The sequence below is a fragment of the Ixodes scapularis genome, unplaced genomic scaffold (genome assembly GCF_016920785.2).
Source record: "Ixodes scapularis isolate PalLabHiFi unplaced genomic scaffold, ASM1692078v2 ptg001212l_1___fragment_1__unscaffolded, whole genome shotgun sequence".
NCBI lineage: Eukaryota > Metazoa > Arthropoda > Arachnida > Ixodida > Ixodidae > Ixodes > Ixodes scapularis.
Window position 1 is genome coordinate 2,351,639 of NW_024610117.1, and position 16,793 is coordinate 2,368,431.

Below are 16,793 nucleotides of genomic sequence, written 5' to 3' on the forward strand. Positions count from 1 at the left end.
AGGCGATGGACTAGAATTCCATTGGGGTCTCCCCGCACAAGTTCGAATCCTGTCGACTGCGCAAACATTTCTTTCTTTTTATGTGATCACGGACGCCGGCCGGATGAACGGACGGAGGGACGGACAAGGCTAGACCCTACGGAGCTTCGCCCGTAATAAATAAATAAAGTGACCGGATGTGACTTTCTGCAGCGAAGTGACAGCTGAGGCAATCTGCGACTTTCTGAGTATGACCTTCAGCCGCGACAAATATCCTTACGTCATTGACTCGGATCACGGGCCACAGTTTCCATACCACGCCTTCCAAGGGTTCAGGAAGTCAAGAGGATTTTTTTGGAATCGGTCCGCCATGTACAACCCACGAGCCAATGTCCAGGTTCAAAGGTTCAACCGTGTTCTTCAGGGGAACGTTCAATCCACCATGCAACATCAAGGAAACCTTCGTACTTGGATTAGCGAGTCACTAGGTGGATAAAAAAGTACACCACATGCAGCAACAAAGCTCTCTCCTTCAGAACTAATTTATGAATATAGAATGAGAACACCTCTAGACATTGTGAGATGTCCGTGTCTACACAAGCCTGTTCACATCTGTAACCATTGCTGATTACCATTGTTAATAACAAGAAATGCAGGAAGAAATACACAAACGATGGGTGGTGGGAAAAGACGTTATCAATATGCGTCTGAGGCTCCGTCTGAGTGAAGATCCTTGCATAACATTCAAATGGAACGCCGTCGTTTTGGCCACATGTACATGTACCAAAAGCAGTCAAAACAAGCACCTTTTTTGCAACAGAAGGATAGGGCTGGAATTCGTCGTTCTGGTCTCGAGCATATCCAGCACGAAACCAGTTACAGGAGGTCCGCTCAGATACAAGAGAAACAAGGAAAACTAGCCATCAACGATTGGTGGATGTTCCTTCGAAGATCCACTAGAAACAAGAAACCTCTAAACAGGTTTTCCCCTCAGGAACTTTTTAACATTGGGGGTAGTGTGTTGTGCCCACGAGCAGTGCTTCCAGACCGAAAGAGGGCGGAGGACAGAAGGAAGGACGGAGTGCGAGGACAGGAACTGTTTGTTTTTGCTGAGTCTAGAATAGACTCCAGTATCAACCCTTTTCTTACCATCGACGAGCTGGGCTCGCTCACATTGTTTGCACCGTTCCACCTGAATGGGGCTTGGCTCGTCCACGCAGAATAAAACACATGCCGTTTACCAAAGACAAGGTGGATAGTCGACGTGTGTTTAGTGTTGTGTGCCTTAAGAAGATATCGCAAAAATGTGATAAATTTTGAGATTTGGCCGAAAACCAGCTTACCACTGGTAAGAAAGCGTTTAAAAATGGCGGCGTCCACTTTTGGAAGCAATGTAATTCGTGACAATTGTGCAAAAAAAGAAAAAAAGGACGGGCGAAAAACGGAGATTTTACAACATATCTCTCCTCTGAGATGACAAGGACATAAACCTTTCTTCCGACAGTGAGTGTGAGGCCACTGAGCTATTTGACTTTAGTACTGACGCGACTCCGATTCGGATGCAGACACTGGTTTGTCTGGTCGGCATTGGAAGAGAATCAACGTGGAGATCCCTCTTCTTGCGCTTACGCGTTTTTGCACTCCAGTGCTGCGCCGGATATGAAGGTTGACGTAGAGGGTTATGCAAACTGCGTACGCTACTATACTTTCATGTTTACGCTATATATACATGTGTACGCTACGATACATATAAACAATTTTGGATCGTTTCTCTAAGTATTTCCGTAGCCAAAGGGTTAAGGCGACACGATCACAAAACATCGTGTCGTCACGTCCCGTAACAAAAGAACGTCCCTTCAAAGGTTGGCCTGATATGACAGTGACATCACATTACCTTATGTAATATCACGAGGTAAGGAGTGGTGAGAAACGCGACCACGTGGTTTCTCGTTGTCCACGCGATATCATTGACGCTGTGACGTCACTTTATTTATAAGGTCACGTGGCACAGTCACGTCATTTTTTCACCACGACGTCGGGTTACACCACGACGCCGTTGAGTAACTAGAAATGCCATCATTTAAAGTACCATTGATATACAGGCCAAAGAGATAGAACGCTTCTCTTTAATTAGACCGCCTACTGGAGAACTAAAGAGTTACATGCTTGAGAGCGTTATAGAATATAAGTATGTGGGAGTTTATTTTTCGTGCATTTTGACATAGAATCATCACGAAGATGATACTGTTAGAAGGCTAATATATTTTTGAACTTCGTCCACCTTATTCCGACGAATCTTTGATACGTCGCGCAGTTTTAACAAGCACTGTAATTTACTTTATAAAAAAAATATCTTAGAGCACACTTGAGTTATTTGGGACCAGGCTCATAGTTATCTTGTGCATATAGACGACGAAATTATAGATCTTGGATTGTGATATCCAATAAACCACTACCGTTTATGAAATAGAGGCAGAGAATGAGTTAGTTTGTCTTTCGCTTCAAAACTGAACAAAGTGGTTAGGGATCCACACTCCGTATCACGGACGTGCTTGTTATTTCATCGTATGACTCCACCTGTTATCTTTCTGCTACAATTATTCTAAAAAGTGACAAATTATCTTTTTTTCTGTTTCGGAGTTTGATCCAACCAGTCGGGAGTATCTTCACGTTCAGAAGGGCTAAACCAAGTCAGGGATGATGTACTGTTTTGTTTTTTAATTATAAAATTCAGAGCTGTACTTTATGTTAACATATATTTTTCATAGCTGCGAAGAGTCGAGTTTACGCGTGATCTTGTTGAATAGACAGACTCCTCGTTATACGCTGCTGTACATATTGACAACCTTATTAATACTCTTTTCGTAAGCTGGGAGTAATTTCTAGAAACACAGTGAGTTCTCCACATCAACTTGTATTCTACGGTTATATGTCTCATTAATCCAATCCAAGAAAATCTTCAAAAGCGTTTTTTTAATTGTCTATGATTGTTACGTTAAATTGGTCGTACTGTTTATTATTCTTATGCGAGACTGTTGGAACAATGCAAATGCCCTACCTTGAGTTCTAGACGACGTGAGAGCGATCTCGTTTACCGGTTTAAACGTATTCATGGGCCTATTAATTTCCCATATCTCGCATCTGCTATTAATATTCACGTTCCGAGTCGAGTTTTGCGGTTTTCTCCAACTTTCTATGTTAATCACATGATCCAAACCAGCTTCATGACCCGTATTCAACACTTCTGCAATACCCTCAATGGAGCAGATACTGATGTTTTTAAACCAAATTGTGTAGCTTTTAAGACTTTTGTAACCAACCTGTAAACATTTTGTTGTGCATCATTATCAAGGCGTCCAGCTGTTCATGAGCACAGAAAATAAACAAACAAATCAATGAATGAATGAATAGCTGTTTTCGTACGTATCTTAAAAAAAACGGGTTTCTTTGCCGTGTGGTTGAATGTACCCCCTGCTCAATGGCACAAAAGTAATTTGCGGTTGTAAATAAAAATTAAAGACGCATACCCAGTATACATTCAATTCAGCATGGTCGTTTTATAACACAATGATCCACAGAAATAATTAAAAAAACAAGTTTGTTGAGACTTAGTCGTTCTTTATCCTCATAGGTAGACCTACTAGCTGCAAGCCTGGTGTCTCTCAAACTTCCGGTGGGTTCCAGGGTCGCCGTAGTGGCTCCAAAGATTTACGAAGTGGCACAGCTACTGTTTGCGGCCTCTAAGGCGGGACTTGTTATGGTAAGTACGGTTTACTTCTTTCGCTGCCCATGCTAAGTGTACAGATAACGTGCGCAGCAGTGAATCTTGGCTCCCGCCTGTTCTGTTATCCAGGTTGGCATCAACTCATTCTGCACGCTTTCCGAGCTTGAATATTGCTTGAATAAGGTAAGTCATCTCGACCTCATGGACATTTTTCTTATTTGTATACAAGTCTACAACGGCTACCTTCAACAGCAAAACACTGTAGTCCTTAGCCACCTTCGTGTAAGGGATATAGAAAACCTTGAGACGTTTACGAATCCCTGTAATGCGAAATTGGAGCGCAGCTCTTGATAAGGAGGAGGGGGGCACGGAGGGGGGTACGCTTTCCCCTCCTCCTCCTCTTTCCCTCCCCGTCTCTTCATCCCGTCCTCCTCTGCTCCTCCTCCCTTCCTCCTCCCTCCCACCTTTCCTCCTTTTCCTCCTCCTTCTCTACTCGTCCTCACGTCCTCCTCCCCCTCCATACCCTCCCCTCATCCTACAGTTTCCCCGCTACATTTAGCGGGAGAATGGATATCACGTGACCTAAACATCAAATCTATTTCCCCGTTAAGTGGGGAAAATGACGTCACATGCCTTCGTGCCACGTCACCCATTAACAAATTCAGTTTCTCCACTAGATTTGGCGGTAAAATTGACATCACGTGACCTAAACATCAATTCGATTTGCCACTAAATTTAGCGGGCGGTTGCACCGACGTTGACAGCGACTCCGTGAAACGCGGAAACTGGAGCCCTAGAGCTGCACTCTAAAACAGACCTTGTAATAAACTCTCCATTGATCGCCATCGTAACGTAAGTCGAAACGTGGTGTAGCAACTCGTCATCACATGCCTCCGAACTTACCTTGCTTCCGGTGAAGTGGCCTAGAGAGGGAGTAAGATGTGAGCTGGGCGAGTTGGTACTGGTCGAAGGTGGTAAGAAAAAGGCACAAAAAGACGAGCACGGGGACAGGAACAGAACACAGAAGACAGAAAAACGCTAACTCGCAACTCAAATGTATTGTCGTGGCGGCTTCTGGTGGAGGTTTAACGTCACCTTGCATAGCCTACTACATGGGCAGGTCGTGCAGGGTTCCCTTATATTGTGAAGTTCGCCGTCTGAGAGCGGTGTGCTCGTTTCGTCTTACACGGTAGGACATATCACGTTTGGTCTGATATGAGGGTGGTATCAAATCTCCGAGGCCTCAACTCATGCGGCAGATATCTGCAGCTGCGGTCGCTGACGTCATTCAAATGTTGTAATGAGCGAGGGGAGGTAGCTTATCTAGAGCGTTGGATGCTGAAACTTTTCTAGGCATTGCCTTGATTGATCGTTCCGCCAGCGCTCCTATAGAGTACTGCTTAATACGATTATGTGCGCCTCAAAATAAAAAGGTGAAATACTGTTACGTTCGGCCCGCTGCCAAACACTTTCTGCTGGTAAGAGATAAAAACTGGACACGATATTACGACGTGCCAAACTAAGAGTAAGAATAAAACGAACTTTACCGTGCACGCTTTGACTACATTTTTGAGTGAGTTATAGCGCGGCAACAGGAGCTCTTTATTGAAATTGTGCTACGCGAGCTGTGGATTGTCATTCGACGGTGCTTTGATGCCTTTGGTCTAGAATCGTTTCGTGGAACTATAACCATTTTTGCATACAACCACAAACCAGCGTCTAGCGCACGTGATTCAAACCAGATTGGTGCGGCGTCGTTCTCCACCCACTTTCAATTACCCCCGAGTATGGTATTTGCGAATTGGACATCAGCATTACTGAATTTGGTTCTACATAACGCTTTCGTCTGTAATTAAATTCAGGGCCTTATGAGCTTGTTGGAAGAGCGCAATTTATGGTGTGACTGCTTGCCCTTGAGGTCCAATAACAACTTCAATGAACCACATACCAGTCAGATGAAATTATGCATTCCTATGAAATAAATCCTTTAAACACCCTTTTGTTCCAGAAGACGAAGGTGCATATACCAGTTGTCGTTGATCGGCATACGTGGTGTGCAAGCGCTTGCTATGATGGACTCTTTCGACTCTCGTAGGGTTATAATGGAAAGCGGCCTGCTCATTGGCTATCAAATGACTTCCAAAAAAAGGAAAGCCGTTTACAAATCCCTGTAACGCCGAATTGGAGCGCAGCTCTTGAGGAGGAGTAGGGAAGGGTACTGAGGGGGGTCACGTCACCTGCGGGTAGTCACGTGACCCCGGGGGGGTCACGTGACCTGGGGTGGCCTTGGGAGGGGTCACGTGACCTCGGGGAGTCACGTGGCCTGGAGGGGCCACGTGACTTGAACGTGGGGGTCACCTTGGGGGTCACGTGACCTTGAGGTAACCTTGGGAGGGGTCACGTGACCTCGGGGAGTCACGTGGCCTGGAGGGGCCACGTGACTTAAAGGGGTCACGTGACCCTTCCAGGTCACGTGACCTTGGGGTGACCTTGGGAGGGGTCACGTGACCTCGGGGGTCACGTGACCTTGGGGAGGTGGCCACGTGACCTCGGGGTCACGTGACCTTCAGGGGGTCTCGTGGGGTCACCTTGGGGGTCACGTGATCTTGAGGTGACCTTGGGAGGGGTCGCGTGACCTCGGGGGGTCACGTGACCTTGGGGTGACCTTGGGGGTCTCGTGACCTTGAGATGACCTTGGTTACGCCGACGGCGACGCCGACGCCGCTCAAACCGGAAGCGAGCCCCTAAGAGCTGCGCTCTAAAAGTCCGGGGCATGTGCAGGTGCTTCTCACGATACCGCGAAAGCCTGAACTCCTGTTGGTGTCCGGAAGAGGAGTTGCGCTGCGTCTCTTTACGCACCCGCGACTCATTTGAGTAGGGGAGAAGGCGAGGAGGCATGAGAGAGGCAGCGGAGCCCTCTGTGTGGATGCCAAGTGTACTTTAAGATTTCGCGCTTGGCGTCGTCCTTGCGTAAAAAAAAAACACAAAAAAAAACTATTATTTTCAGGCAGAATGTGCGGCTGTGATCCTTGGAGAAGAATTTGGCTCTGTAAGTTTCTACGAGATGTTGCTTAAAATTGCACCAGAACTAGAGAAGTCGACGCCGGGAATGTTGAAGAGCGAAAGGTGACGATAAAGATATTTCCCTCCATGAGGCCCAGAATTTCTTTGCTGGATATCTTTCGAAGTGCCGTAACTTTCACTGCATTCTTTCAGGCTACCGTTCTTGAAGCACGTGATCACTACAGGCGACACCCGGAAGCCGTAAGTAACTTTAAGTCTCAGATGTGAGTGTCAGTTAATGAGTGCTTTTGTGGGTGACAGGCTGTGCATTTTGTTTCTGTGGAGCGTGATTTACATAAGTGGCTTTATTCATGTTCTTTTCTCTTAGGACAAACGACTGAAAGCTGAATAGTTTCTTTCTAATAAAACACTAAAGTCTCTACACGAGGCTGACATATCTTAATATTTGTTCGCTCTCATTCTCGTTGTATTCAAGTGGCCGATGTAGCGCGTTCAATGTTGAGGACGGAAGAGATTGTGCGACCGACTCCGAGCTTAGGTGAAAACGTTATGTTTAATCCACGTGCCGTTGGTCTTGAGCCAATGAGTCGATTTGTTGTGTTTGTTGGTGGCGACACTGGACGTATTGGCAGCTACAGGTAGCTCCCCCCCTAAAGACGTCACCTGTAGGATCGCAGCAGGCTGCAGGGGACGGAGCGATCCTGTGAGCAGTAGGTGGTGAAGCTTCCAGGAGTAGCGCTGTTGCTGTTGGCGTGTTGCGAGCTGAATGACGCTGCAGGAAGCGGTGGACGTTGAAGACAGGGTGTGGAGACCGGGCAGGTTTTGATTAAGGTTGATGTCAGGCGAAATAAAGACAGCGGGTACAACGATCGGGTAGTGCTCTGGCTCCGAAGTTTAGTGGGCTCTATATCCATTCGGGCTACAGGGGAGTTGCAGGCCAGCTGCGGGACCGATTCAGTGTAATTCCGGGAGATGACGCACCGAGTGGAGAGCAGATGCCTGACGTAGTAGGAATGAAGAGCACTTGGACGGTCAGCGACGTGCCTTATGAACAGACTGGCGCGTCGTGACTTGCCATGCTCCAGCGTGGCGCGGTGTGGCACGCCCCACATGTTGTGGCAGCACGCGACCGTGCCAGGACAGTACCACACCACACAGATGGGCACGACTGCCGGGGCGACACCAGGGACTGCGGCAGTGGTGGAAATACCAACGAACGTAGACTTGCCGTGCTGGCGGGCTGAGCGAGGTGGTCGCAGCCCATTGCTGAGAGATGCCGGCGGCAGACGCGACGAGGCAGAGGTGGTGGCGGAGGGTCCGGATTCGGTGGCTGTGATAGATGTGCCTACCGCATAAACATCTGAAATGCCATGCCGTTGCCATGCCGCCGGGCCGTGGAGAACGTTCCCCTGAATGGCAGGTGCTCGGAGTGGATCATCAAGTCCGGGTCAGGAATTTATAGCGCGTTCGATGTTGAGGACGGAAGAGATTGTGCGACCTACTCTGAGCTTAGGTGAAAACGTTCTGTTTAATCCACGTGTCGTTGGACTAGAGTCAATAAGTCGCTTTGTTGTCTTTGTTGGTGGCGACACTGGACGTATTGGCTGCTGCAGCCCAGTATATTGGTTTAAACGTTTAAATGATAGCGCGTTTGCTAAAATAAAAGAGACAGGACTGAATGCGTTGTCGAATTACTTTAATGATCTTATATCTCAATAGGAAACGCTCATCATATATTTCGTGTGAGAGACGGTGAAGAATACAAATCCGCTAACGACGTTTCTCGTAACTGAGAATTCGTACGGTTCCTGCGCTATCAAAATATTTACCGTATATATAAAATAACTTATTTCGCCCCTGGTCAATCCTAAAGCATTAACTAGAGCAGATGTCTAAATCACAAACGCTTTCACTAATGTGAATAGCTTAATTAGAAATACAAGACAAATTGTCAGGCAAGCAAATTGAATAGGCATTAAAACAAAACGCAATGCTTGAACACGACAGGATGGATGCTTGGGCGAGTTGGTGAACCATACTTGACGGTGACAGCGCAGGGAAAACCAATCTCACACCAGACACTCAGGAAGACAAGCCCACGCGCTGAACTTACAACTCTTGTGTATTCGACTACTTCATTTTTGTCTTCAACGTCTGGGTTGACTTTTCAGTACGTGATAAGTAGAAGAAGTAGCACGAAGTACAAGGAAAATTCTAAAGACAAGGCAGAAGAACAGTAAAAGGGAAGAAAAATAAAGAAACGGAAAAAAATATATAAACGAAACACTTTTACAAATCGTCCCTCTCCCTCATCGCTATCATTTCGATAGAAATTGAAGCTCTTTGGTCGACAGCGCGATAGAAGCACTACTTACACACTTGTCCTTCAGCTGTGCTATCCTTTCCGCTTCCATTATTGTTCTTGTCCATGCGTTTCGACTCCTACGTATTAGAGAACAAATTTCAAAATGTGCTACACAGCCACAAACTCGACAATGGATTCCGAAGTGTCCAGCTACGACTCAGTGGGTGTTATAAAAATGCTCACTTAAGCGATCATTCAAACCTTATGATTGCCTGACTTATGATTTTCAAAGATGGTAATAGAGAGGAAGTAGGATATTCCTAAGCCCACCACATAGCTTTGTGTAAAGAGTATGCTTAGCTAAACAAGACGATTATTAGCATAGTATTGCATGGTCACTTGACGTTCATGGAGGGCATGCACCCAGAGGACAGGCAACCCTTTCTAGTTTGAGCCTTTTGTGCTTCTTGCCATGCCGCCTGCCCTGCTTTGCTTTCTCGTGACTGCGCCTCCATTCGCAGCGAGTACCATGTGAGCACCTTGACAGTCACTCCTTTGTGGCGCCATCGGGATGAACACATCTTCAAGAGAGAGAAGTTGAACGTTGTGTGGGGAGTGTTTGAGAAGTAGTGACACACCTGAAAATGAGTTCGCGCATTCGAATTGCACATTGCCAATTTGTCACTCAACACTCTAAAAAAAGTCTGTGCGTCTACTTTCACGCACCTCACTCGGAGAGCCAATCACCGCAACTTACGGAGGCAGCTCATCGAATGACAATGCCGAAACATATGTTTAGACCAAAAAACGCAATCTGAGTTGTGACATTTAGCAGTGCAAAACGTCACGCTTGCATTGCTTAATGTCACAACTCAGTCTGTGTTTTTTGGTCTAAACATATGTTTCGAAATTGTCATTCCCTGAGCTGCCTTCGTAAGTTGCGATGATTGGCTCTCCGAGTGCTGTGCGGGAAAGCAGACTCACGGGCTTTTTTTAGAGTGAACTCTTCCCAGATCATTCTCGCAAAAAGCCATCCGGCAGAGCCAATCGATAAAGATGGGCAGTCTGTCAGTTGAGATGGATGCTCCCGCGAGTGAGGGGCGTTTGCGTGAGCTGTGTTCTGTTCCGGGCAAACCGACGACATGAAGTCCAGTCTTTCGGGCAGTGTTTATACCGTGACAGTCAAATAAAGTGAAAAAGCAACGGACCCCGGACGTGGTATTTTAAAGACCAAGTGTGTGAGAAAATACAAACGCGGGCTACCAAAACGACAACGATGCAAACCTCTCTTACAAAGCCCGCGTCTCTTGGCAGCAGATCAGTCAACGTGACTATAAACTGTTAAGGATGGTTTACAGATTTATCTTTGAGTGTGCTCAGTTGCATTGCGTTACGTAAGCGCTTACGACAAGCAGACACGCTGGCGTCACGTATCGGGCAGATTCAACCAAACACGGACAAGAACTTTTGTCTCCAAAACCAATCCGTAAAGGAAACAACAGCATACGGGTACATCAAAACAACGATTACGAGCGAAAAGGACTACCTCTTCAACACGAAAAAGACAATGTAGCAAAATCTAAGAAACTAAAAGGAGCAGTTTTGCATCTCGCCCGACACTCGTGTAACAACAATTCGACAGGAAGAGCATTGTGAAAATCACTAGCAGCCCCGGCGTAACCTACGCAAACAGCGTGCTTATATACAACGCAGCTACAGTCTGCTTTGACCCACAGGCTAAAATCGCCGGTCATCTGTGAATGCGCTTAAATCGCAGCTTCAACGTAACCGCTCAAGGGCCGACGACAACTTGCGGATGTCGAACCCACGAAGTAGCGCCCACCGACGCCGGAGTCTATAAGCGACCTTCAAGCGTGGCAGCAGTGCAGCCAGTCGCAGTGCACTAGGAGGTGTTAACATATCCGCTTTGACCCTCAGGCTAAAATCGACGGTCATCTGTGAGTGCACACAAATCGCAGGTGCAACAACACAACGCGAGGGCCGACGACAGGCTGCGGAAGTCGGAGCCACGAAGCAACGCCCCCGACACCGAGGCTTAAAAGACACAAACAAGCGTGGCAACATTGCAGTCTGTGAGAGTGCAGGAAGCGGTTTAAGATCTCCGCTTTTACCCTCAGGCTAAAATCGCCGGTCATCTGTGAATGCGCTCAAATCGCAGCTTCAACGTAACCACTCAAGGGCCGACGACAACTTGCGGATGTCGAACCCACGAAGTAGCGCCCACCGACGCCGGAGTCTATAAGCGACCTTCAAGCGTGGCAGCAGTGCAGCCAGTCGGAGTGCACTAGGAGGTGTTAACATATCCGCTTTGACCCTCAGGCTAAAATCGACGGTCATCTGTGAGTGCACACAAATCGCAGCTGCAACAACACAACGCGAGGGCCGACGACAAGCTGCGGATGTCGGAGCCATGAAGCAACGCCCCCCGACGCCGAGGCTTAAAAGACACCAACAAGCGTGGCAGCATTGCAGTCTGTGAAAGTGCAGGAGGCGGTTTTAAGATCTCCGCTTTGACCCTCAGGCTAAAATCGACGGTCATCTGTGAGTGCACACAAATCGCAGCTGCAACGACACGACGCAAGGGCCGACGACAGGCTGTGGATGTCGGAACCACGAAGCAACGCCCCCGACGCCGAGGCTTTAAAGACACCGACAAGCATGGCAGCATTGCAGTCTGTGAGAGTGCAGGAGGCGGTTTAAGATCTCCGCTTTGACCCTCAGGCTAAAATCAACGGTCACCTCTGAGTGCACACAAATCGCCGCTGCAACGACACGACGCAAGGGCCGACGACAGCCTGTGGATGTCGGAGCCACGAAGCAACGCCCCCGACGCCGAGGCTTAAAAGACACCGACAAGCGTGGCAGCATTGCAGTCTGGGAGAGTGCAGGAGGCAGTTTTAAGATCTCCGCTTTGACCCTCAGGCTAAAATCGACGGTCACCTGTGATTGCACACAAATCGCAGCTGCAACGACACGACGCAAGGGCCGACGACAGGCTGCGGATGTCGGAGCCACGAAGCAACGCCCCCCGACGCCGAGACTTAAAAGACACCGACAAGCGTGGCAGCATTGCAGTCTGTGAGAGTGCAGGAGGCAGTTTTAAGATCTCCGCTTTGACCCTCAGGCTAAAATCGACGGTCACCTGTGAGTGCACGCAAATCGCAGCTGCAACGACACGACTCAAGGGCCGACGACAGGCTGTGGATGTCGGAGCCACGAAGCAACGCCCCCCGACGCCGAGGCTTAAAAGACACCGACAAGCGTGGCAGCATTGCAGTCTGTGAGAGTGCAGGAGGCAGTTTTAGGATCTCCGCTTTGACCCTCAGGCTAAAATCGACGGTCACCTCTGAGTGCACACAATCGCCGCTGCAACGACACGACGCAAGGGCCGACGACAGGCTGTGGATGTCGGAGCCACGAAGCAACGCCCCCCGACGCCGAGGCTTAAAAGACACCGACAGGCTTTGCAGCATTGCAGTCTGTGAGAGTGCAGGAGGCAGTTTTAAGATCTCCGCTTTGACCCTCAGGTGGCTACAAATCCTAGTTTGACCTTTCACAGCATTCCTCACTCCGCTGGTCTGCCTCCTGTTGTCCCTTTCCAATCATTCCCGACGACTGTAATCATTGCATCGTGCCTTTGAAGCAACTAATACCCGAAAGCCAAAGGCTCAAATGCGCGGAATGTAACGACTCCTATTATGTATGAAAATGTGCAGGTTTCAACAACGCAAAATTCAAAGCTATGATTTGCATTGATTTTTTTTTTTGTTGTCTTGGAGGTGTACAACATGCAAAGTGAACTCCCAACGACAATCGCTGCGAACTAAAAGACAGGAACGTCTGCTTAAAAAAAACTAAAGAAGTCACCAAAAAAAGGAAGAAAGACATTTACAGTTTTTTTGTAATGCGACATTAGAGCACAGCTATTTAGAAAGAGGCTAGGAGGCAGAGGATGGGAGGCAATGCCCCTCCTTCTCCTCTTCCCCCTCCCCTCGTTCTTTCCTGCCCCGCCCCCTTTAGTGGAAAATGTTGCGGAAATTTCCCGGTTAAATTTAGCGGCAAATTCAGCAAACATTTCTCCGCTAAATTTACCTACAAAATATTCCCATAATGGAAAGCGCGATTACACCCGGTTGCATTATTTCCATAATGCAACTTGCGTGGTTACGTTGACGCCGACGGCAACGGGGACACCGCTGAACCCGGAAACAGTCACCTAAAAGCGGCACTTTAGAAACTAACCAGATGTCGCATGTCTTAAAAAAAAGACACTGATATAAATATCTTATATATCTTAAATATAATCGAGACCATTGGGAAAAAAAAAAAACCTGAATCTGCAGTCAGCAAAACAACACTCCGTAATTCACAATCAGGATGAAGAGGAAAAGACAACCGAAGCAATCCAGAAAACAACTGAAATGCTTTCGAAGCAGTACAGTGACTTGAACGAGCTGAGGAAAAAGGACAAAATTACTTGGAAACCTCGGTAAAAGAGGGACGCGCGAAATAAAGAACTTGAATAGGCGGCTGGAAACGTTCAGGAATGTTAATCGCGAAAGAACATAGATATATGTGGTATCGTCGGAAATATTCAAGAAGACTTGACAGCCGTTCTCGGCAATCTGGCAGTAAAAATGAACCTGCCTGTGCCTTATCCTTATAAGATTGAATCTGTGCAAAGATTGAAAACGACGGTAGGAAAAATTCCTCCAAGCATTGTGCGGTTCAGGGACAAGTCAGATAAAGGATGGTTGGTCAAGAAGCGCACCGCATTATCATCCAACCGTATTTTTATCAACGAGAGCCTGACGAAGGCTCCTGCGATGTTTGTCTTGGAACGCAAAAGAACGTGCAAAAGAAAATGTCTACAAATATGTCTGGATGAACAACGGGAAACAGTGTGGCAGAGAGACGGTGCGGCTGCGATATATATTGATGAAGCGAGTGACTTGAACCAACGTTTTTTTATATGATCTCATGCAGTGCATATATATATTGGGATAGGTGCACCAAGACCATACTAGTAGGAAACTGAATGGAACACTGCGAACATGTTCTTCATATTATTCAAATGAATATTCGACGCCTTAAGAAACACTGGGAAGAACTAGGTGTCTACCTGCTGGATGCTTTGATAGAAATATATATAATAATACTAACCGAACGAAACATGGAGGCTGCACAACTTCTGACATTTTATCGTGAATTTAACGCAAAATCGGCATGCCGACAAGGCAGAAAAGAAGGAGGAAATATCGTATACATAAACGATTCCTCTCCATTTGCTCGTATTAAGTGGTCTTCGAATCGCGCGGACGTTCTTGTACATACTACTCATAAAACAGAACTGCCATTTAAAACATCTGTTCTGTATAGTTCGTCTAGCCATCCTAACGTCCAGGGCGGTTTGGAACAATCCCTGGACTTCGGAGACGCCAGCGACGCAGACGACATGAACAGGAATCGAGAGCTTACGGAGGTCACGAAGCGCCGCCTGGTAATTTGTAAAAAATCTTTGTCGCAAAACCAATTCTGCTAAACTCGGCGCAAAGTTGCTCTGAAGCGCAATACACAGACAAAAGCAGATGTGAACATTTTTTTTTATTACGGTACCAGAGTTACTCAGGACTGCCCGCTGCGTTGAAAAGGGTTTTGGTACAACAGATATATTGGCTGTTTGACTGAATACTTTTGACCTGTGAATATGTTAGTGTAATTGTGTACGCATAACTCTTTGACCGTCAGCTTGAAAAAAAATCTGACAACGTTATATTTGGCACTTTATCATAAATAGTGGGTGGGCTTGATCCAAGCATAATTCAAACAAAAAAACAAGTAAGGGGTCTAGTTTTCCACAGGTCGAAACAATTCCAGTGTTTTCTGATAGATTTCACCAGTGTTCCAGTGATTCTCTTATCGCGAGTGGACAAACTAAAGCTCACTCAAATGCAAATATGTGAACCAGTTTTTTACATCACCCACTTTGCTTGCCGAATCGGGCGCAGCCAGATTTTTGTCTGTTGCCTGCACTCAGACAATGAAAAAAGGAGTATATATCTTTGATTACGAAGCTGTGCTTGAGTTCCGTTAGGACCCAGAAAAAATCGTTTTTCTTCTCCCTGGGCTGACAACCCAAACATCGCTGGGAGAGTGCATCACACCCAAATGGGACTACATAAAGAAGTCCCAAGCTGCCACTTGCCAGGGGCACTTCCTACACGCCAAACCTCACCACTTCTAATAAATCTCTCACGTGCAAAATGGATATGTTGTTTTTTCTTCAATGTTTATTCACACTACCTTCGCAGCAAATTATTTCCGGGTTATCGAAATTGACAGTGGTCTTCCTCATAGCAACGTTTAGAGCGTTGGCTATATTATGTCGTTTAGCGTCTGAGACTGTTGCATAAAAAAAAAAAATCCTTTAGCCGAAGGAGCAGTCACAGAAGGGAACGTCTCAAACTCAGCTCAAACTCAAACTCAGCTACGAAATTATTTAGCCAAATGCTTGGTGCCGTCGCCTTAACGAAATTTTTATTGCTGCCAGTGTGCGGCAAGCAGAGGCAGTTTCTTCCAGTTTGTAACAAGAATATAATGGACACGTTCATTTCACGCAGCGGCAGTATGACTTTCGACGACCTGATGAATTCTGCGACGGCTGAAGACCACGCCACTATGCATTCTGTGTCTGGAAAAGTGCAGTTCGACCAAGACGCTTTCATCCAGTATTCATCGGTAATTGTTTAAAAGCTCGAAATAATATTTAACATTATCATACTAGCTTATTACACAGAACGATATTATAAAAATTAACCAATAAGTTAGCGATCAGCATAGCATCATGCTGAGGTCGTACTCTGACGGTCGTAAATCTACAGCCTGGTACAACCGGCTTGTGGGTCAGTGAGGTTACCTTCATTTCGAGCACCCTTTTCACAAGTTTCTTTAAATGAATCCTTCCAAACAATTTTGGGACACGTCGCTGTAATCCCAAATTGCACCGCGCGGCCAGAATTATTGTTGAGCTGTTAGATGTGCTCTCGGACCAACTCAACAACAACAACAGAATAATTAAAACAAGGACGACACACATTGTATACCAGCATCATACTCGTGCCACATGGGCAACTCGAATGCCATTTACAACGAATGACATTTGAACGATCGGCCAATCAGCGCGCGACACTCCGAGCATGGGGCGTTCCACGCGCGACAGATCGCGAGCCGATTCGTCGATCACACGTATGTCATTCGTTGTAAATGGCATTTGAGTTGCCCGTGTGGCACGGGTATTAACCACAGTTTACCAGAATTTGTAACAATGGTCTAATATCACCATATTCTACAAGGAATATGTAAAGCAGCAATCTTTGAGAGTTGTCACGGTTGACAATATTGTAGGAAATTGAAAACCGGCAAAAGGTGAAAATAACTTGGCACAATAAGCCCCAAATCTTTTACCGGGTACTGTTTCCTCGGCAGATTAAACAATATATATATTTACCGGTTGTTGTGCCGAGTGGGTGTGGCAAACCTGCTGAGCTATATCGATAGACGCTATTACGCTGTTCTGCAGTAAGCAGTTTCCAGCTGATGGACGTAAATCAGTTAAGAAGTTGTGAATTTCGGATCGACCGATTAGACTCTATAGTGCGGGTTCTGTGTATATTTGTAACTTTAGAGGAACCGATTTAAATTTCAGGGTTCAATTAAACCTAAATAAATAGCACGAAACAA

General features: G+C 46.6%; 1 protein-coding gene across 1 annotated transcript in view; it reads left to right on the forward strand.

The window, feature by feature from the left end:
• LOC120848313 (medium-chain acyl-CoA ligase ACSF2, mitochondrial-like) overlaps positions 1-16,793 on the forward strand; it is a 261,125-nt gene that overhangs the window by 112,302 nt on the left and 132,030 nt on the right. The window contains exons 3-7 of the mRNA XM_042288177.1: positions 3,611-3,739; positions 3,833-3,886; positions 6,711-6,829; positions 6,920-6,967; positions 15,674-15,791. Of these exons, the coding sequence (XP_042144111.1) occupies positions 3,611-3,739; positions 3,833-3,886; positions 6,711-6,829; positions 6,920-6,967; positions 15,674-15,791 (468 nt within the window). The remainder of the gene's footprint in view (positions 1-3,610; positions 3,740-3,832; positions 3,887-6,710; positions 6,830-6,919; positions 6,968-15,673; positions 15,792-16,793) is intronic.